The following is a 23,468-nucleotide window of genomic DNA, read 5'->3' as shown; positions in this document are numbered from 1 at the left end:
TTTTTCTAGAATAGAAAATAGCAGAAATATTATACACACACAACATAAAGAACATAACACACGAAGAGCATAGTACAAGAACATACTGTAGTACCCAGAAGAAGAAAAAAAAAGAAATGAGGAAACAAGGTCTAAAATTACAATACAAACCCATTTAAATGACAATATACAGATTAGTGTGATCCACTACAAGGAAGAGTATATAATAACCCTTAGACCATCAAATGAGTAAACATAGGAACTGTAACAAGTTATTATTATTTTAGGCTGATAACCTATCACTGTTTTAATGATATGTGTATGTAACGCCATATCAAGTCACACAGGTTAGTACGCGTACAGGTCACATACGAAGAAAGAAGTTGATGTGAAACACTTTTATCTTTGTCCAAAAATTTCACACAATGTGATGGCATCAGTGAGTTTGCTTTGAAGTATATGGATGCTGCTGTAATTCGGAAGGTGCAAAATGCCAAAACAGGTCTGTGCAGAGGGGAAACGGTCATCTGCGTCACTGTAGTTGCATCTTGTTATTGTCAGTCGCAGTTTAGAGATTCCCCCTACAGGCAGGCGATCGGTTCCATAAACAAAAGCTGGAGAAGATTTGTTTAGATCGATATTCATTTAGCCAAAAATATGTACAATGCGATACTTCAATGTACTTTCTTTTAAAAAAAATAATAATAAATGTATGTGCACTCTCTCTAAGGTTACTATGAGAAAACAAATGAACAAAGTATTATGTAGTAAAGTCATTACAGTATTTAACAAAGATGTCATGAATAAAAATTGCAACAAAAGAGCATGAATTTCATATATTTATTCATCCATCCTATAATACATGCATGCATTCTTCAATCCCTCCATCTATCCATCCATTCATTTATTCATCCAAACCTAATGCATTTTAATATAGTGAATAATGAATCACAAAATTAAGCTACAACAAATTTGCTATTTCATTATCACCTCTATCCAAGTGTTGTACTCACTCAAAAACTTCTTCTTGTGCTCCTCATCCAGCTCGAAGAAAACAGACCAGAAGTGCTGGACGAGTTCATCTGAGGGTCCACATTGTTTATAAATGACTCCCTGATGGAAATATGACCATTATGAGGAAATATATCTATTATCACTGCTATAGAAATCCAAAACTCTGAGAAATGTACCTAAATGGTTTTGTACCTTTTGAAGCTCCTCCCAATCATATTTAGACGTTCCGTAGAGTAAGTCTCTGAGCTCCTCAGGCTTGAACATCTTCCAAAAGTCATAGGGGTTTCCACGAGAAAAACCTTCCTTAAATTTCTTGAACTGGTTTTCTACTGACTTGTTCAAAACAAAGTCGACGTACAAGTCCACATATTTCTGCCTGTAAAAGTATTCAATATGTTGTAAACAAATTGTTTTACTAAATGGACAAAATACTGAGAAATTACACACAACTAAAAGATAAAATCCTATTTATAGAGAAATCGTACTTATCCAGCCAAAAACAACCGTTTACATGTACTAAAGTATAAACGAACATAAAAAAGGAAATCAATCTAATATTTTTATGTAAAAAACAACTTTTACTATATATATTAAAATCTTAGGAGGAGTATTTTACACTCTGTACATTGACAATATTTACCATAAGCTAAACTTTGCCTTACATTTTTGTTATACTGGAACTGATGCTAATCTAACCTGCACCTACTGACTCGTCCCTGTGCTGAACTGGACTTCATGTTAATTTAAAGAATTTCTGTTATATTGTACTTTCAGCTGCATAACACACATGGTGTTATATCATCTCTATCTGTTATCACCCAAATGAGGATGGGTTCCCTGTTGAGTCTGGTTCCTCTCAAGGTTTCTTCCTATTACCATCTCAGGGAGTTTTTCCTTGCCACTGTCGCCGTCACCGTTGGCTTGCTCATCAGAGACATTTCATTCATTCATCTCATTATAATCTAGACACATTTTTCTCACACATACACAATTTATTATTATCATTATAATTTTTTTATAATTTTTTTTTTTTTATGAATTTCTTTTATTTTTGTGAAGCTGCTTTGAGACAATGACCATTGTTAAAAGCACTATATAAATAAAATTGAATTGCATTGAATAGAACATTAGCAAAGAAAACAGGCTAACTTATTTAAATATATAAATAAATATTTAAATTGATGTTGAGAAATTACTTCATTTACTTTCATTAACTATAGAGCAAAGTATGTTGTATAGCGCGGGAAGGCACCAGCCAGTGAATATGTGGCGTCTCCATGTTCGCCCTGTGTTTGGAGGGTTTCCTCCCGGTACTCACACAGTCCAAAGACATGCAGATTAGGCTAATTGTCATTTCCAAATTACCAGTAAGTGTGTGAGTGTCCCCTGCGATGATGGATAGGCCACCCCAGGGTGTACCCACCTAGTGCCCTGAGTCCCCCTGGGACAGGCTCCAGCGTACATGGATTCAACTTCAATACTCCGGAAAATGTACAAATATAACAAAATAATTATTGACTATGGTAACTAAATGCAACTACTCAAGCACCCCTGATCCTCACCAAAGGTCCTGAATGTGTCAATTGACTGTTTTACTATGAAAAAGAAATGTACAGTAGATATTGCAATAAAGACTCCAATGATCAAGACAACGTCCAAGGATAAATGATTAGTGCCTTCTATGTTTAGTGAGAAAAGTGCTTATACACTTCAGTTAAATACATGCTCTATTTTGATAAGTGTGCAGCTCATTACCAAACCAATCACACTGGTCCACGTTTCCAGTACATTCCCCAAAAAAGTGGAAAAACAAGTAAAAATTTGCCGATTTTGGCAGGAATGCAGTAGAAATTACTAAGAACATAATATTGTCTCTCTTGATGTGGCTCTACCATGCTGTTTTTGGACTTAACCTACAAATAAAGCCTGGTGAGGACGTGGTTGAAGCAAGACATAGCAGGAACTTAATAAGAACCTAATAAAGACGCCATTGACCACTTAACGGCTTAATGAGTTCATTGATGTACTACAAGCATGGCATGGACAGGAAAGACGGTGTTCTGACCGAGTTGTCGTCGGGATGTCATGGTGTTGTTGGAGTTCTCACAGCGCCCTCTTCAGGCTTGTGCGTGAGCATGGTAGGTCCATGTCACATTATAGAAGCCCACATTAAGTTGATATTGCTTTCTTTCTAGTCTCTTATCATCCTTACGGCACTCATGCAGCAGGTTATCAGAACGTCTATGTCAAATTCAGAGAGTTTCTATAAATACTGGATCCAGTTCCTCACACCCTCACTTCTTGATGAAGACCACTGTTTTAAGTTATACCCACCCACATGATGCAATGACTGCATGATAAGAGCATCTGATTGGACATAGTAATAAATTGGTTCGATTTTCCTGCACCTGGTGAATGAGTGATTGTGATGTGTGGAAGGAAACTGGTGAAAGCATGATACACATATCGTGACAGGGATGTGGTGAGGAAGTAGTATAAACTTGATAAACGCTCATTTTTCAAATTTTACTCCGTTCTTTGATATCTTTAGGGATGCAGAGAGAACTTGATGGTCTTTGTCAGAGTGTAATGGGGTCTTAGATTAGTATGATGTAGATGTAATTGCTGCATGTTGGTCATGTGATCACAAGATTTAAATATCCAGGTTGATCATATACAGAATAATAGTATAAATGCATAAAAATGGTAGTTTAAAAAAGAGGCATCTTTTACAGTACCTGTTGGCTTTTGTGACTGGGATTTCTGCTCCATTTGGAATAAGTTCTTTTCCTTTTATCTAAGAAAAGATACAAACCTTATACAGAAATCTTTTATCTTTTCAACATCCATTAAAACTCATGTAATTAATCTTACTGTGAAATCCAAATAGAGCTCCTCCACAACATCCTCGTCTTCTGTCAGTAAATTCTTTAGGCTTCTATGTTGGGGGTTGGGGAGAAACTTGTTTTTACAAGGATTTTTATTTCTTATGTTTATATGTTCATCTTTTAAAATTTTTAATTTACGACAATTTTTTTTTTTTAAAGAAATGATGCTCCACCTGGCCTCCACTGGCGACAGCTCCTCCAGGTCACGCAGAGTCAGTCTGAGGTCCAGCAGCTTCTTGAACAGTACCACCGGGAAGCCGATGTTCATAAAACAGTGATTATAAAAGGCCAAGCCACACATGACGCCAAAGTAGAAGAATTCCTCCTGACTGTATTCAGAATCCTACAACCAATTAAGAAAAGTTTCATCTATATTGGTTTAAACATTAGTCTTGTGTTAATGTTCTCCCCCAGCATAATTAAAAATCTGACTTACTGCAGAGAACCAGACGAGTCCCGAGTCCTCAGATACCTGGATTACTCTGGAGGCTTTTGTTATTTCCTGTCCAATCAGGGTGAAGAATCCAGCACGCACGCCTCCGTAATCTAACCCATCCTCCAGATTAAATTTGACCTATAAACAAGTGTGAAATGTTATTTGAAAAAAAAAAAAACAGCAACAATCAAATATTTTTTTATTATCGTAGTAATAAAATAACTCCATCATGTTAAACAAACCTTTAAAGGAAGAGAAAAATCATGGCAGCCCTTTTTCAGGTACTCAAGTGTGTCGGCCAGAACCGATTGTCTGTTCACATGCAGTGTGTTTTGAATGTCAAACACAAGCGTTTGTCCATGATGTAACTGTAAAATCTGCATAAAGGAAATTACACATTTGGTCAGACAGAGTAGATTCGAATGCAGCGTCTACTGTATGTATGTCTGTGCCCAAGTCTACTTACCCTGAATGCTGTGCGTTTACTGTTTATGTCAAGGATAAAAGGATAGCTTGTATAAAGAAATGTATTTTCCTACAAACAAACAAACAAACAAGCAAAATATGGGAATAAGAAAACCACAAACATTATAAACGTTGAATTTTAGTTTCTTTTAAAATGCATTATATGTGATGACTACATACCAAAACATTGAAGAAAATACCTAGTTGTTCATCAATGTGTATTAGCCCCTGTAACAACAGAGAGAATTTCAAGACATTGGATAGAGACAGTGACCCAATGGTTGTGATTTTCAAGGGCATGACTTTGGGTTCAACATTGGGGGGTTTAGATCTCCACCTATGGAGAGGTGTCTGAGGACATGTCATTCTTTGTTTGCCAAACGTTCATCAGTCATTTTAATTAATTGTTGTTTTTTTTCAATGGAGGGTAAAACCTCCAACAGATGTATAAATTACACCCACGGTGATTTCACTTGTTAGTGAGACTCATTAAAAAAGGCTTAAGTTTGAGAGCCGGGAAGCATAAAGATTGGACTTTGGAGCGATGGAAAAAGGTCACGTGACTCATCTTATGAGTCCAGATTGCGTGTCAGGGTAAGAAGGGACGTGCAGGAAGCGGTGCACCCATCATGCATAGTGTCTACCGTACATACATGTGTGGTTCTGGGAGCGTGATGAATCATTTTCACACATGAACTGGACACCATAGTGAGTGTAATCAAAGCTAACGGTGACTGAGATCTTAGAGTGTGTGACTTTATACAGTTAGGTTGTTGTATTCTGCCTCAGGTCTAATGCTTTAGACAGTCTCTTAATAGTATAAAATACAGAGTGCTTGGTACCTTTCATAATTTGCTGCAGTTTGTGTAATTATTTAGATAATTAGACAATTTTGTGAACAGTATACTATAATTGTAACATTTCCTTTCTTTCTGATTTACACTGCATCAAGTTTAATTGGTCCTGATCGCTCTTCTGATCGCCTACGTATTTGACTATGTTAAGTAAGATACCAAAATTTGAAAAGCAAATCTTCTTTGTTAATTGCATTAATTGTATGCACCATGCCTTATGTTCAACAACAATATAATATTAATATTACATAATAATAATAAATAATGTGCATATACTGTAAAGTGTTGTGAAAAAGTGTTTACCCCTTCCTAATATTTTTTTGCATATGTGTTACATTTAAATGATTCAGATCATCAAACAAATTTCAATATTACCACAAAGATAACCCGAGTAAATACAAAATGCTATTTTTAAATGATGGCTTTATTTGTTAAGGGAAAAAATCTGTCCAAGGCTGCCTGACTCTATGTGAAAAAGTAATTGCCCACCCCTTGCTAATTCATGAATAAACTGTGATTTTTGGAAAGGTCGCACCCAGGACTGATTACTGCCAGACCCGTTGAATCAAGAAATCTCAAAAAAGCTAAATGATTTAAAAAAATGATTGAAAAAATTCAAGAGCAGGTGAGAAACAAAGTAATTGACATGTACCTGTAAGGGTCCTCCACTAGAGGTCACTGTTTTTATTTTGTAGTTTTTGTTGGCCGACTCAGTTTCCCAGCAGGCACCTCGGTCAGGTGATGCAGTGCACACCTGAACCGAGGTAGCCATCAATTAATCTATAAATAGCTGTTTAGACTGGGAAACTGGGTCGAGCATTTTTGGGGAATACCACTGTCTGTTATGTGGGCATTTTGGTTTGTTTTTGTTATTTGTTTAATTTGTACTTTGATTTTAGTTGTGTTGACCTGGGCTCTCTTATTGGCAATGTCTCTGTGTATGTTTTGTGTGTCTGTGTTAGTGGAGCTGATTCAGTCCTGTCCTCCTGTGTTCTTGTGGTTAGCTAGAGCAGGTAAGCAGTTAGGTGTATGTGTGGCTAGGAGCATGATTAGCTAAATGCTATGTTGAGTTTATAGTACAGTGACAGTACTAGCATGCTTCTAGCCATAGCCCCTCTGTTTCTCTAGCTATCCTGTGTTTCCTCTCCCCCGAGTTGCCCAGTGAGCCTAGCCTTTAGGTGTCCCCTAGCCTAGCCTTTGATGTGTCCTGAGCCTAGCCTTTGATGTGTCCTGAGCCTAGCCTTTGATGTGTCCTGAGCCTAGCCTTTGATGTGTCCTGAGCCTAGCCTTTGCTGGTCCCCTAGCCTAGCCTTTGCTGGTCCCCTAGCCTAGCCTTTGCTGGTCCCCTAGCCTAGCCTATGATGGTCCCCTAGCCTAGCCTTTGAGGGTCCCCTAGCCTAGCCTTTGAGGGTCCCCTAGCCTAGCCACTGGGTATCCCTTGTCTGTGTTTCCTCTCCCCCAGCGTCCCAGTGTGCCTAGGTTTAGAGTGCGGTCCCTCCGGGCTTTGGAGTAACGACTAGCTTGTGAGTGCTGCCTCGCTTAGCCTTGGAGGGCTGCCTCGCCTAGCCACTGGGTAGTCTTTGTCTGTGTTCCTGTGTCCCGATTCCCTAGTGTGTTTAAGCTATTAGGTAAGTATAGCTTAGTGCATGTTGGGGCTGAAGACATGCTTAGCTAGGTGTATGTGTAGCTAACTGCCATGGTTAAGCAATGCTTAGCCATGTTTAGCTAGAAGCCATGCCTAGCTGATTGCCATGTCTTTAGCCCTTGTCCTGTCCCTCTCGTGGTCTCTAGTGTCTCCCGTGTCTCCCGTGTCTCTAGTGTCTCTAGTGTCTCCCGTTCTCTCTAGTGTCTCCCGTCCTCCCTAGTGTCTAGTTTCAGCTCCACGCCTCGTTTGTGTCTTGTTATGTTTGTCCCCTGCCTGTGTCTCGCCACAGGACGTGTTTTGTGTCTTGTTACGTTTGTCCCCTGCCTGTGTCTCGTCACAGGACGTGTTTTGTGTTTCCTCCTGCCTGTGTCTCGTCACAGGACGTGTGTTTGTTCCCCTGTCTGTGTCTTGCCAGAGAGCCCCTGTTAGCACAAAGTTAAGTATGGTTTAAGTTTGTTTGTTCCTTTGTTTGTATCTTTATTTATACTTTGTTTAACCTTTATTAAAGACTCTTTTTTGGTTAACACCACCCCTCTGCCTCTATGCCTGCTCCTTCCGCCCACGGCGTTCAACACCTTGCCACAACACCCCACTCATGACAGAATGCTCGACCCACCAAGGCATAGCAGAGGGGGCTGGGACTTTAAAGCGGCAGCACGCTTCGCGCCTCACGAGGAGGCCACCGCTGCAGCACGCTTCGCGCCTCACGAGGAGGCCACCGCTGCAGCACGCTTCGCGCCTCACGAGGAGGCCACCGCTGCAGCACGCTTCGCGCCTCACGAGGAGGCCACCGCTGCAGCACCCTTCGCGCCTCACGTGGAGGCCACCGCTGCAGCACCCTTCGCGCCTCACGTGGAGGCCACCGCTGCAGCACCCTTCGCGCCTCACGTGGAGGCCACCGCTGCAGCACCCTTCGCGCCTCACGTGGAGGCCACCGCTGCAGCACCCTTCGCGCCTCACGTGGAGGCCACCGCTGCAGCACCCTTCGCGCCTCACGTGGAGGCCACCGCTGCAGCACCCTTCGCGCCTCACGTGGAGGCCACCGCTGCAGCACCCTTCGCGCCTCACGTGGAGGCCACCGCTGCAGCACCCTTCGCGCCTCACGTGGAGGCCACCGCTGCAGCACCCTTCGCGCCTCACGTGGAGGCCACCGCTGCAGCACCCTTCGCGCCTCACGTGGAGGCCACCGCTGCAGCAGCCGCCGAGCGCCTCGAGGAGGTCCCAGCAGCAGCAGCCGCCGAGCGCCTCGAGGAGGTCCCAGCAACACCAGCCGCCGAGCGCCTCGAGGAGGTCCCAGCAACACCAGCAGGCCTCATGTGGAGGCCCCCCACCTTCGTCCAGTAGCCCTTATTCAAGGCTCACCACCTTCGGAGCGACACCCCAGCACAGCGTCCAGCACCCGGCTTCGATGTCGGGCACCCACCGCTGCACGGCGGAGGAAAAGCCAGTACTGCATCGGCCGCCCGGATTGGGGGACAACACAGCACTGTCTTCAGGGGCTCTACTTCTCAGAGCAATACAGTGCTGCCCCCTCTGCCCGGCCTACAACAGCGATCCGGTGCTGCCTCCGCCACACAGTTGACTACGGGAGCTAGCCCGTCGGGGTCGGGTGAAGGAACACCAGGGAAGTGCCTTGGGACCACCAATAGCGCTCCGGAGGAGCGGTTTAAGGGGGGGGGTACTGTAAGGGTCCTCCACTAGAGGTCACTGTTTTTATTTTGTAGTTTTTGTTGGCCGACTCAGTTTCCCAGCAGGCACCTCGGTCAGGTGATGCAGTGCACACCTGAACCGAGGTAGCCATCAATTAATCTATAAATAGCTGTTTAGACTGGGAAACTGGGTCGAGCATTTTTGGGGAATACCACTGTCTGTTATGTGGGCATTTTGGTTTGTTTTTGTTATTTGTTTAATTTGTACTTTGATTTTAGTTGTGTTGACCTGGGCTCTCTTATTGGCAATGTCTCTGTGTATGTTTTGTGTGTCTGTGTTAGTGGAGCTGATTCAGTCCTGTCCTCCTGTGTTCTTGTGGTTAGCTAGAGCAGGTAAGCAGTTAGGTGTATGTGTGGCTAGGAGCATGATTAGCTAAATGCTATGTTGAGTTTATAGTACAGTGACAGTACTAGCATGCTTCTAGCCATAGCCCCTCTGTTTCTCTAGCTATCCTGTGTTTCCTCTCCCCCGAGTTGCCCAGTGAGCCTAGCCTTTAGGTGTCCCCTAGCCTAGCCTTTGATGTGTCCTGAGCCTAGCCTTTGATGTGTCCTGAGCCTAGCCTTTGATGTGTCCTGAGCCTAGCCTTTGATGTGTCCTGAGCCTAGCCTTTGCTTGTGTCCTGAGCCTAGCCTTTGCTTGTGTCCTGAGCCTAGCCTTTGCTGGTCCCCTAGCCTAGCCTATGATGGTCCCCTAGCCTAGCCTTTGAGGGTCCCCTAGCCTAGCCTTTGAGGGTCCCCTAGCCTAGCCACTGGGTATCCCTTGTCTGTGTTTCCTCTCCCCCAGCGTCCCAGTGTGCCTAGGTTTAGAGTGCGGTCCCTCCGGGCTTTGGAGTAACGACTAGCTTGTGAGTGCTGCCTCGCTTAGCCTTGGAGGGCTGCCTCGCCTAGCCACTGGGTAGTCTTTGTCTGTGTTCCTGTGTCCCGATTCCCTAGTGTGTTTAAGCTATTAGGTAAGTATAGCTTAGTGCATGTTGGGGCTGAAGACATGCTTAGCTAGGTGTATGTGTAGCTAACTGCCATGGTTAAGCAATGCTTAGCCATGTTTAGCTAGAAGCCATGCCTAGCTGATTGCCATGTCTTTAGCCCTTGTCCTGTCCCTCTCGTGGTCTCTAGTGTCTCCCGTGTCTCCCGTGTCTCTAGTGTCTCTAGTGTCTCCCGTTCTCTCTAGTGTCTCCCGTCCTCCCTAGTGTCTAGTTTCAGCTCCACGCCTCGTTTGTGTCTTGTTATGTTTGTCCCCTGCCTGTGTCTCGCCACAGGACGTGTTTTGTGTCTTGTTACGTTTGTCCCCTGCCTGTGTCTCGTCACAGGACGTGTTTTGTGTTTCCTCCTGCCTGTGTCTCGTCACAGGACGTGTGTTTGTTCCCCTGTCTGTGTCTTGCCAGAGAGCCCCTGTTAGCACAAAGTTAAGTATGGTTTAAGTTTGTTTGTTCCTTTGTTTGTATCTTTATTTATACTTTGTTTAACCTTTATTAAAGACTCTTTTTTGGTTAACACCACCCCTCTGCCTCTATGCCTGCTCCTTCCGCCCACGGCGTTCAACACCTTGCCACAACACCCCACTCATGACAGTACCACTCTGGAAAGGGATACCAAGCCATTCCTAAGTCTTAGGGACTCCGGTGAACCACCATGAAAGACATTATCTACAAATGAAGAAAACTTGGAACAGTGTAAACCTTTACAGGAGCCAATCCACCAAAATTACTACAAATTTGTCAGTCATTTCCTAAACAGGAAAGAAGGAGTAGGGAATAAAATGATGCCAGGGTCCGTCCCTTTTTTTATGTAAATCACTATTATCTTACCTCTTCCTCTTCTGCCAATCTCATTATAAGGAAAAGATCTTTTAAAGAACGTTGTCCCACCTAAAAGACAAAACAAAATTTAGAACATAAAAATGAAGTTCTGTACAAAAGAATAGAGACAAAAATACTTATATTTTGTGTGGTAATCATCATCGGGTATCGGCCAGGACACCCGAAGTGGACACGAGTGGACCAAAATCCCTACTGAGAAGTGAGCAAACCTGGCAACCAACTATTTAAAAAAAACGCCTTGCCAACAAGGATTTCCCACCAAGTACTAGTCATGTTTTGCTTTGGGATCAAATGTTTATTTTTTTCATTGAAATGCATCCTTAAACTTTTTGTTGAGACAGACTTTTACTTATTCACTTTGCATTGAAAATCCAATTAGAGTCAGAGATCCAAATGTTTTGAGCACTAGACTGATACTGCTTTTAGGTACAGTAGAACCTCGAATTGTGAGTAACCTGGTCACGTGATTATAACTTAGCTGATGGTTTTTCTCTCTCGCGCGCTGCGGAAGTGCGCGCAACTTGTATAAACATCGTTGCACGCGTGCACTGTTTAGTATAACACTGTGCCCACGTGTGCGCGTGAAGCATCTCTTATTTTGTGTGTGTGTGTGTGTGTGTATGTGTGTGTGTGTTGTGTGTGTGTGTGAAAGTCATCCTTTCGCACATGTCCTTTAACAGCTTTACACACACACACACACACACACACACACACACACACACACACACACACAAATACACAGTGTGTACACACACAAACACACTAACGGAAACACTCATCTATCGGGATTTATTTTTTCAAAGTAAAGTTTAGGTTAATTTGGTTTATTTTTACCTTTATATTTTGTATGAATTATTTTTATATATTAATTTTTTTGGTTTGTGGAACAAATAATCTGAGTTTCCATTATTTCTTATGGCAGAAATTCCCTCTGATATGCGAGTGTTTTGATATACAAGCACACTTCCGGAAAGCATTATGCTCTTAATCAAAGGTGTACTATGATAAAACTGTAACATACAATAAATATTTATGTGTACTGTCTCTAATGCCATAACACTATATGATCTGTTAACTTCAGTCCTTACCAATGTGAAGATGTCATTGAGTTCCTTGATAAGGAAGTAACCCTCAGTCAGTGATGCAGCTCTCTGACTATTAACCTGAAGGAAAATGTACAGTATATTATATCTATTATGTGATATATAATCTATTTTGCTGGATATGTATGCTTAGCATTATATTATACTGTACATAACAAATGGAATAGGAGTTAGTTTATATGTTAAAGAGTTAAACAGAGTAAGAAAAAGTCCAGTTCTTACATTGTAAAGTTTCTGCAGAACCTTTAGCAGTGGTAAAACTTCAGTCCAGTCACATGTTGTTTTCCTCAGTGACATACGGTGAGCACACACAGAGTGAAACATCTTCACCAGAGTCCTGTAGTAGTAGTAGGGCAGTTTGGTCCACAGGCTTGCTGAGGGAGTTTCACACAGAATGAGTATCAGTGGTACAGTATCTTCTATATCTTCATCTTCTCTATCACTTACAGGGTCTCAGGGGGCCTGGAGCCTGTCCCAGGAGACTGTTAGTACAACCTCACAATCCATAGCAGGGTGTGGGCTACGGATATATATATATATATATTTGTATATATATTATGAGAGAATATATTATTTGCACTATAAACTACAAACTAAACCGAGGCGTGTCGCTCCCTTTTTTCTTTCTTTGGCTATGATAACTTACTGGTGCTACCTAAATGGACGCATGGAGTGCCAATGTTTTAGGACCTTTAAATAGACACGCCGCCATGTGTGGTGCGTTCAGGCTGATTGCCTTACGGCGGCATTGCCTGGCAACCGCGTGTCTACCTGGCTGTGCCTCTGTACAAACAGCTTGTTAGCCCCTTGCCTCCCACAACCACATTCAAAAAACAAAAAAAAAAGATTATACTCATTATCATTTACACCCTACAGGCAATTTGTGAACGCCAATTGACAAATGTGGGAGGAAACCGGAGTACACGGAAGAAACCCACCAAGCACAGGGAGAAATTGCTTCACACACACAGACCCATTGCACCAATTGATCCCAGACCCTGGAGATGCAAGGCGGCAGCTCTAACCACTAAACCACGGGTCTTCAATTCCAGTCCTGGAGGGCCAGTGACCAGCACAGTTTGTAATTTACCACCACCCAAACACACCCACTGAACTTAGTAATTAACAAAAAGGCTTTTTCAGGTACAAAAAACTCTCAGGTACAAAAAGACTAGTTGAATCAGCTGTGTTTGAGAAGAAGATTCACACCAAACTGTGTTGGACACTGGCCCTCCAGGACTGGAATTGAAGACCCCTGTACTAAACCATTGTTTCGTCATTATACATGAATTAATTAAGTGAAATGCTTTTTAAATGATTCGTAAAATAATAAAAATTAGTTTGCACAAATTAAAAACACAAACATATTCTTTTAAAGCTTTAATTCAAACAACTGCAACAATGTCATAAAGAGTACATACTCAACACCTCCATTGACTCAGGCTTCAGTTGTAAGATGGCACGTGCCAGTGCAACAGTGAGCTGTGTGCCACGCCCTTGTTTTTTCAGCACTCGGAGGAGTTCAGGCAGGATGAGGTAAACCCTCAGAGCTTCCACACCAGCAGCATCCGGGCTCAGAGAGGGCAGAAGAGCTTTCTCCACCACCGTCTCGATCTGGAAAGGAATGATAGCTCTGATATAAAAGTACAATAACAGTGGAATATAAATAACATTCCTATTCCATTAAATCTCATTTCATTTCATCGCCTTACCTCTGGTAGAACATTGTCCTTTTTGGCCAGCTTCTCAAAGGCAAGACGAGCCAAAGATAAATCGAGACCAGAATACAGTTTAGATGTTTTATAATGCTGGTCACCGCTAACAATAGAAATGCAACATTATTGTGATTAGTACTGTATAGTAATAATATGATAATATCAGCATTAATGTATTTTTTTTGCATATTTATACCTTTTCTCACAGAAGCTCCCATTAATGCATGACACTGATGAGAACATTTTCTGGATTTCCCTACAGTGCAAAGAACACACAAGTTCTAAAAGTGTTTAGTGAATATTAAAGATGATTACAGCTTAATTTGTGGCTCAAATAAATGAATCAGAGCAATTTGTAATCATGAGTGTACCAGGGTGAGATACAGAGGCGTGTCTCTAACTCTCACTGGTGTGTTTATCCATAATGTATTGGAATGTATTGGAACAGAAATGCTCTGGATAACTTGAGTCATGTACTGTACTGTATGGTGATGCATCATGGCAGAACTCAGATGATTCTATTTATTAAAAACAGCTATTCATGTGCAGTGATGCTTTTCTGTATACCTTTGTTTCTTTTTCCAGGTTTTTGAGTTACAGGGTGAAATCCAGCGATCAATCATTTCATCATTCAACACTGCTGTGGTGTTACATGAACTCGGGTTTGAACCTGTTTTTACATCATCCTGTATAAGAAAAACAAACAAACAAAAAAAAACATTATAAAAGAAAAAAACGAAATAAGACACAATAAGTCACTATTTTTTGCAAAAAAAGAGGATTTTTTGCTTACAGAGATAAAGAGAACAGAAATATTCCCTCCAGCAGTAATTTTCTTAATTGCCTGATCAGGGCTGTATTCTTTTATATACAAAAATAAAAGACCAGTTGTCACTCGATAAATACAAGTAAATACATTCATCTGTTATTAAAAGATTGCTAATAATGTACTCACCTGGTGGCAGCTCAACAGGAAACGGCACACACTGATTGGTCCTCAGGCCATTTCCCAGTTGACCTTGTGCTCCACATCCAAACGAGTAGATCGTGTTTGATGACTCAACCAGTGCCAGAGTGTGATGCCTTAAATACAAGAATTCAGCAAACTCCACATTAACTACAGATATAACAATAATCTTAATCTAAATATACTGTATACTGCTTAACTCTGTTTGACTTTTGTTTGCACAGGTATTTCTGTTACAGGCGCCCCACTGAACATAATCCACAGAACCTGCTTAATTGGGTTAAAGCCTTGCTGGATGGAAGAACTATTCTGGTAAAGAGGTACAGTATGAAGTCAGTGTAAGGTAGAAAATGGGACGCCCCAGGGGATCGTGTTAAGCGAAAGGGAAATCACTTTTTGTTAATGATGAAACTTATGGAAACATGAAATAAATGTTAAACATATAACCTGGAAACTTTAAAGTTGAATATATGAAGCTGAAAATTGGGGAATAAAATGAGGATTTGGCTTTGTAATACAGGTAGTCCCCAACTTAGGAATGAGTTTCGTTAACTAAGCATGTTTGTAAGTATGATTTGTTCTTAAGTCGGATAAAGTGAGTCTTATATGCCTTTAACATGAATATACAATGTAAAGCATACAAATTCCCTTGACTAAATCTCTGTCCCCTTTCCCCCAAAAAAACGTAACTGTGCCTAAGAAAATTAATCTCACACAAATGTAACAGTGTTGTCTCTGTACCTGTAAATCGCAAGGGGAATTAGAGACATTTTGTCTCAGAGCTGTTTTCCACTGCATTGGACTGTAAACTCTGTTTTGTTTAGGATTTTCCGGAATTAGGATTATTCACCATCAGGACAGATTTACAAGACATTTATTTTCTATCATCGTGATTCTGAACTGATTCGTTGAAACCGTTGAGGCCGACTCAATTCTCCTGCATCCCCCCAACCCTCGCCCTGCCCCTCCCCCAAACACATAAAATAGAGCACTTACATACTACAAATATAGTATATAATTGCAAACTTTGGTATCTCAAGTGTCTATTTTTTGTATGGTACACTTGAGCTATGTGCTTGATTGAACCGGAAGTGGAATCGTGGTCTGTTCGTATCTGCGGAAATTCATAACTTGAGCGTTCATAATATGTTCATAATAAAGTGTTTAAATAGAGGGCGTATTAAATACATAATATAGTTAACATACTAAAACCAGTGCATTAACCTATATAAACTTTTTCATTCTGCATTATTGTCCTATTAACCAACACCTTCTAATGTGTTTAAAAATAAGCTGTTTTTACTTTCACACAAGAGTGCATTCTCCAGGGCCCTCATTTATCAATGGTGCGTACGGACAGATTTGTGCGTAGTGAGTGCGTAAGAACAATTTCACGCAAAGTGTGGGATTCACCAAGTTGTACTTATACGTAGAAATGTGTGTAAATATAAGCACACCTCTGAGCATGCTTACGCAGATAATCTAGTGGTAGAATAGCGACACTACACATAAAAAGCATTTAAGAGTGTCAAAGTAAGCATTAAGCAATCCACATATGTCCTGTGTTTCCTTTAAAACACTCAATTTATAATTTGTCTAGTTTTAAACACGATGCTTAATTGGTGTCAAACCCTATAAAAGACAGATGTGAAATATATTTGTCTCAGTGCAATGGCTTATCTTGCGTTATTGGAAGACTTGGCAAACAATGCGCTCCGTAGAGAGCGCGTTTTCCAAGATCGCGCTGATCTGCTTGGCGAGAGCACAGAGTGGCTTCTAAGTAGGTACCGCTTTCCCAAAAATGTACTGCTGGATTTGTGTCGTGATTTAGGACCAGTGTTGGAGAGAGAAACAAATCGCACGAAAGCCATTCCCGTGCACATCCAACTCCTGTCCACCCTTGGATTTTTAGCTACTGGCACATTTCAGCTTGAGGTTGGAGACATATGTGGTATATCCCAGCCATCAGTGAGTAGGATCATGCCGGCAGTGTTGAATGCAATTATTTCCTTGGCCCCAACCTACATCCAGTTCCCTTATCGAAATCCTCAACAAGCCGCAATAAAACGGGACTTTCATGCCATAGCTAGAATCCCAAACATAATTGGAGCTATAGACTGCACCCACATCGCCATAAAAGCACCATCAACCAACGAATTTAATTTTGTAAATAGAAAAGGGTTTCATTCTGTTAACGTGCAAATAATTTGTGATGCAAATTTGTTGTTATTAAACGTCGTTGCGCGGTGGCCTGGAGGAACACACGACTCGTTCGTTCTGCAGAATAGCTCTGTGGGTGTGCGTCTCCAAGAAGGCGCTGTTGAGGATGGCTGGCTCATTGGTGAATTTAAGGCTACAACATGTTTAAAATGCTATTGTAGGGCTTTGTACAATTACTTAAAACTATTTCATTAGGTGATCAAGGTTACCCGCTAAAGCCATGGCTAATGACCCCCCTAACCAACCTGAGGACCGAGCAGGAACAGGCGTACAACCGTGCCCATGCGCGCTCAAGGAGCACAGTTGAGTGCGCAATAGGCCTGCTGAAAGGACGATGGCTGTGTCTGTCAAGCACGGGAGGGACACTGCAGTATCAGCCAGAAAAAGCATGCAAAATCATCATGGCTTGCAGTGTGCTACACAACTTGGCCATCAGACAGGACATCCCTCTGCAGGAACCCCCAAGACCAGACGGCCCTATGCCCGATGCAGTGCCCCTGCCACCTCCTAATGCCGCTGGCATTCAGACAAGACAGAGGATCATACAGACATTTTAGGTAAGTCTGGCCATTGGTCGAGTGCAGAAACATTACAGCGATTTCATTTTGTGTTTTGCAGCTTCGTGGAAACAAATAACTGAAATCACATTAGTCAGCGGTTTATGGTTTATTAGCAATTGTATTTGCGCAAGAGGCAATCTGTTTCAGAGACTCGTTGATTTGAATCAATACATTCGTTATGTTGCTCAGTTGATCCTTTAGGTCATTAATGGATTTTGTTGTTTCCTCTTGATTTTGTAGCACCGCCTCACTCAGCACTCTTGGCGCACGGCGCATGGAAGGGGCAATGGATGGGCCCGGCTCCTCAAGCTCCTCAGGCACAACGGGTGTCGCTATTAAGGAAACACATGTTCACATTAATTTAATTGAGTTTATCCTATGAATGATTTCATTAACAGTTTACAAATTGAAATAAAATGTATGCAAACACAATATCCTATTCCAGTTGGTTTATTTTACCTTCACTTTGAGTGTTAGATGGCCCGGTTTGTTCTGTCGCAAGAGCATCAGTGTCACCGTCCTTAGTAATCCCGGACAGAGCCGTGTCTCCGATGATGCAGGCTATGCGGTTGTCCAATGGGGAAAGTTCCGTTGTTGTCTGTCCTCCTCCAGTTGCAGACATTTCTCGTCTGTGTGCTGTGACACGTTTTTTAGCCAATACTTTAATATCAAACCATTTTTTGTTTATTTCTGGGACAGTTCTCTCCTCAGACCCAACGGAATTAACTGCATTGGTGACATTCTCCCATGCAGCATTTTTTCTTTTATTTGTAATTCCTCCTGCAGCGAATGAACTAAACAATATCTGTTGGTTGGATTCAACTTCATTTACAAGTATCTCTAATTCTGTGTTTGTGAAGTTCCTCTTCTTTGCTCTCCTTGCCATTATTGCAGTGAGGAAAAAACACAATCACGTAATTTTTAAAGGGAAGTGTTGTCACCATATATGGTTAATTGGAGGCGTTTCCGAATGCTAATGACCATGAATGTGAACGAGCATCGTACTTACGCACATGTGGTATTTATCAACAATGATTGCTTACTCATGTGCGTAAGAACTGCGTGCGCACGTTTGATAAATGCGGATTTTCTTGTACTTAGGCACATTCTAAATTTCATTCGTTGGACAAAATATAGAACCTTTTCTACGCACTGTTGATAAATGAGGGCCCTGCATGCTACAGCGATAAGCATTCGTAATGAACCTTTTGGCTTTATGAGATTGTATATTTAAAGATGTTACTTACCCTCCACAGGCTATCTGGAAAACTTTGGACCCCCAGAATTCAGCAACTACACGAGGCAGTAGTTCATCTCTCAGTGAGTTGTGTCCAAGCTGCCCATAACGACCTGATCCAAATGTGAACAACAACCCTCCCTATAAACAGCAAATAAATGATTTTATTCTATAACTGACATATCAGCGCTGTTATTTATTACCTTTATATGTGTGCTTGTAGTTTGTAAGATGTAAGATGCTGAAGCAGGAAACTTGTTAAAGATCTTTTAAAGCTGAATCTCAAGGTTTTTTATTTTATAAGGAGATTTTTCTTTATTCATAACTTTTGCTTAGCTGGTGTAAATGTCTACATCATTTGTAGTATTTCTATTGCTCTATTCTATTGCTTTGTGTGGACTGTATTACGCCTGACTTGTAGATTGCTTTGAGTAAAATAAAACCAAATCCACCAAAGAATGTTTTGATGTAAGTAACGTTCTGTGTTTACTGGAAGTGCTGACGATGCAGATCCTTAAGAGAAAAAAAAATGACAAAAGATACAGTAAAAATGTGTAAAGCTTAACCCTTTATAGCCTTAACTAATTAACATATTGTAATTATCTTAGTTATCTAGGACTGACTGCAATTCTGGTTGAAAATCTTTGAGTCATTTAAGTTTGGAAGTCTGAACCTTTGTTAGAACAGCAGTATGGTCCTCTCCACATGAGATGAAGACAGTTTTCTTCAAATTCAAGCTCTTCACACAAACAGGGGCGTGTCTGTCTGTGAATATATAAAATATTAAGACCAAAATTACTATGTGGATTCTCCCAGAGCTGTGTTAATACTACACGGCAGTGAAGTCAGTACCATCAGTGTTTCCCAGACCCAGCTGCCCGGCGCTGTTCCTGCCCCAGCCGAACACGGCCCCCGAGAGAGACAGGGCGAAGCTGTGGTCTCCTCCTGCGCTGATCTGAGCCAGTGGGATCCCACACAGAGACTTGAGGGGCTGAGGAGACAGAGAGCTCGGCTCGCCTTTCCCTAAACCCAACTGACCGCTCGAGTTCTGACCCCACGTGAACAGCTGACCATCTGAGAGGGTGAGTGGGAACAATTTTGGAAATTAGGTGCCAGCAAGAACATTAATAAATTCCTAAAAAGTAATGGGAACTTAATCCACAAATATTAAATTTAACTGTAAAATGATCAAATACTGTATATAATGGTTTATACACTTTTATGCAATAATTGGCATTTTAAAGCTGTCACTTCCATGCACTTAATCCCCACTAAAAAAGAAAAAGTGATGTAACTTTGTACCTTTTGTTAGGACGACAGTGTGATAGCTGCCACATGCAACTTGTGCAATGTTAGTTAAGCTGCTGATCTTCCTGATCATGAAGAACAAAACAAAAAACACACAATGAGATGAAATTAGTACAGCTGGACAAGTCGTTCTCCCAGATGAAGGCCTACCTGGGTATGTTGGATTGGGTCGAATGCTTCCATTCCCACACCGCCCCTGCCTCAGTTACAATCACAACATGCTTCTGTCCGGCGCTGCATATGGCAGCTCGCTCCTTCTTCAAATCTAAAGTCATTCCTAAAAACATATACACTGTCGTTAGTGGTGTTTTATACAAAAAGCCTCACTGTTGTTTTCTTCTTTGCATTGCACTGTGTATCTTACACCACAAGATTTCACACAATATGAAACTACACTTATTAATCCCAAAGGGAAATGTACATGTGTATTCAGATGTCATGAACTGTATATAAGGAATACAACACTCCTCAGCATGCTGTTAAAGGAGCATAATTAAGGCCAGGTTGGTGTGATGCAGCCCAATAAGATATTTGGTGCAGATTTATAAAGTAATCACTAAATGTGTTCTTATGGCGCCCCCTGGTGGTCCAGAGGCACTGAGCAACTGCTTATAGGGCTTACATTATTAATGTTTGATTTTTTACCTGATTGATATTTTACCTACAATACAATTTAGAAACATGAATCTCACAATTAACACTCATTTGTTTATAACTAATTCACAATCTATGTGTTTTTGCATAGATTTTTCACAAATTATGCATAATTATTACTACTAATATTATATAGAAGTATTCTGGAGTAAACTGCAGGGCTCCCTTGTTGTTGTTTTTTTCTCCCAGAGCTGTACAATACTGTACGTATACACACACACACACACACACACACACACACGCCTCTACATACATACACTTCTGCAGGTGTGCGAAAGGGGCGTGGCCGCGGCAAAGGGCGTGGCTGGTGAAGTTTGACCGTTAACGGATCTCGGGCTTCCTCAGCACGAGCCGGGGAGTGTAGCTCGAGGTCGGGAGGGCTTCAGAGTCGCGTGGCGGACGCGAGCGCAATGATGTCATGAGCTCCAGGGACTTCAAAGGCGTTTGATCGCCGCATTAAGGACAGCCCGCGAGAGGACTGCACGAGCTCCCGCCGCACTTTAACCCTACTCCCTTTTAAACTGTAACACAATTAGTTAATCCCAGTCAGATTTTTATACCTGTGTATTTGTGCTATCGAATCCCCCGATTTATGTGCGTTCTGATTAATAAACATAAAATACAATAAATCATTAACAGAATCTCACGTCGGTACGGTGTCTGTTTTCCGTTTCCCCTTTGTGACGTCACTATGGTGACTCTCCGGTCCGGGTCCCTGATGAACGTCGCGAGCCCCTCTGTGATTGACACATCCTTGCTTCCCTTAAGGCGGAAGATTTCATTGGATCCTTCATCGTCCTGGTGTGAAGGGTCATTTCCTGTTGAGTTCAGTTTGCCCCAATAAAGCATCCTGAATCCCACAGGGTGTCCTACAGAGAGGTCCTACAGGTGTCCTCTCTGGAACAGTGTCCCAGTGTACAGTGCCTCAGTCCCAGCTGGTGGTGTAGGATGAATGAGAATGTGAAGTGAAACAGAAACGTATTCAACCAGATGAAACAAAACCGAAACTCAGCTGCGTTCATGCAAACAGCAAGTCGACTTCTTATTATTATTACCTGCCAGTAGGGTGTAAGAAATCTGAGCAGACTAAACTACTTTTAAACACACAGTCATATCTACAGTATGCATAGGCTATATGTCTACATAGTAAACTAAAATTTTATCTAAGTGTTGGAAATCATTGTCTTATCCATCCTTAAATTATACCTGTCACTGGGAGTGGTACTATATTTGTAGCACTACATACACAACCATACAGAAGTAAACAGACCAACATGTGTTCATTTCCACACATAGGCATTTGGTAGACGCTTTTATCCAGAGTGACTCATAAAACTTTGTACAGTAGTTTCCATTATTAGATAGATCTTTACACTGGGTTACTAGTACCATCAGTCAAACAATGTTGGAAAGTCCCCCCCCCCATTATTATGGCCACTGTATATTTACTTTACATATATATTTATATATTTACTCAGAATTAAATTTTTGGGGATACATAATCTAAAGAACCTCAGGAAATATACAATATATGTCATGCATAAACTTTTCAGAAAAGCTTTTAGAGTGGGATTCTGAAAATAAGGGCATCAGTTATGTGTGTACACACACGATGGGTGTGCAATGTTTTAACTGTGCATACCCAACCATTTTGCCATTACGCTAACCATGGCTCGTGTTCTGTATAGTTCAATGTTGCAGTGTTAAAGTGAAACAACAGATTGTGTTATGTGTTGTTGTTGTTCGTCTGAGGTTGTATTTGTTTAATATTACTTTTAAGACCTGCCACGATAAGATTTTTTTCACACACACACACACACACACACACACACACACACAAACATACACATATGTATAAGTATGCAGAAACGTTTGTGGACTGTCTGAATATTTATTTATTTCTTCCTAACCTTATGTTAGACAGCTACTTCAACTGTATTAAATGTTCACCTTTTAGTTGCGGTCCTCTACTGTGTAGGTTCTACAGGTCAGAGAAGAATCGATAGACTGTTAGACTGATTGAAAGGCAGCAGTAACTTCAACAGCATCTCTGGACTATGAAGCAGATGGGCTACAATTTGTATTTGATAATATGATCATTTTAATTTATACATATTTTCTCACACATTTCAAACTAATTTTCATTATTTTCTTTTGATTCTGTAAAGCTGCTTTGACCATTGTTTAAAGTGTTATGTGAATAAAACTGCACTGCATTGCATGGCCTCACCAAAATCTCCATCCATCACTCAGGAATCTATGCACCATAAAAAATTAAAATGACCTATATTCCTCATTTACGTTGATATTCTGCAAAGAAAATGTTTGATTCTATTTCTTATAATATTCTTTTGATTCTGTAAAGCTGCTTTACGACAGTGACCGTTTTTAAAAGCGCATATAATTGTATGGGATCACCAAAATTGGACAACAGAAAATCAGAAAAAAATCAGCACTTGGTTTAATGAGTCTTGATTTTCTGGTTGAATTTCAGCTCAAACTATTTATACTCAATAGTTATTAAATTAATTTTAATATATCAAACTGTAAACATAGACAGATTATTATTCCTGGTGAACGCCCTGATGAACAGAAAAACATAAAGGCATTGATCCATCCTGCCTCATATCAATGGTTAAGGCTGGTAGTGGTGTAATGGTGTGGGGGATATTTCTCTGGCACACTCAGTACCAGTGTAGATGTAGATTTACGTCATTTGGAAGTATCACATTTACATTTTACATTCTTACTACTTCCATCTGACCAATCCCACAGCCGACCTGAGTATTGTTCCTGACCGTGTCCATCTCTTCATGAGCACAGAATAACGCACCATGTCACAAAGCTAAAATCATCTTAAACAGGATTTTTAAACATGACACTGAGGTCACTGTACA

The 23,468-nt window shown here is 41.2% G+C and overlaps 1 protein-coding gene across 2 annotated transcripts; it reads right to left on the bottom strand.

Moving 5' to 3' along the window:
- Window positions 1–82: 82 nt before the first annotated feature.
- Window positions 83–21,524, bottom strand: LOC128529041 (probable E3 ubiquitin-protein ligase HERC3). 2 transcript variants are annotated; one of them, XM_053502343.1, is made up of 25 exons: window positions 21,219–21,524; window positions 20,068–20,194; window positions 19,912–19,982; window positions 19,462–19,683; window positions 19,283–19,374; window positions 18,620–18,750; window positions 14,581–14,708; window positions 14,419–14,486; window positions 14,193–14,311; window positions 13,822–13,881; window positions 13,623–13,728; window positions 13,332–13,524; window positions 12,133–12,284; window positions 11,896–11,970; window positions 10,796–10,855; window positions 4,963–5,010; window positions 4,784–4,852; window positions 4,560–4,694; window positions 4,318–4,455; window positions 4,055–4,224; window positions 3,868–3,931; window positions 3,732–3,790; window positions 1,186–1,369; window positions 993–1,092; window positions 83–593 (listed from the first exon to the last, which is right to left on the bottom strand). In XM_053502343.1, exons 1-25 carry the CDS (start codon window positions 21,418–21,420, stop codon window positions 379–381), a joined length of 2,988 nt encoding a protein of 995 aa, XP_053358318.1. In that variant the 5' UTR covers window positions 21,421–21,524; the 3' UTR covers window positions 83–378. The 2 variants fall into 2 exon arrangements, with proteins under 2 accessions (XP_053358318.1, XP_053358319.1); XM_053502344.1 differs by lacking the exon at window positions 11,896–11,970.
- Between the last annotated feature and the right edge of the window lie 1,944 nt (window positions 21,525–23,468).

Source organism: Clarias gariepinus, chromosome 8, assembly GCF_024256425.1.
Source record: "Clarias gariepinus isolate MV-2021 ecotype Netherlands chromosome 8, CGAR_prim_01v2, whole genome shotgun sequence".
Lineage (NCBI taxonomy): Eukaryota > Metazoa > Chordata > Actinopteri > Siluriformes > Clariidae > Clarias > Clarias gariepinus.
This window is presented reverse-complemented; position numbering and strand designations above follow the sequence as displayed.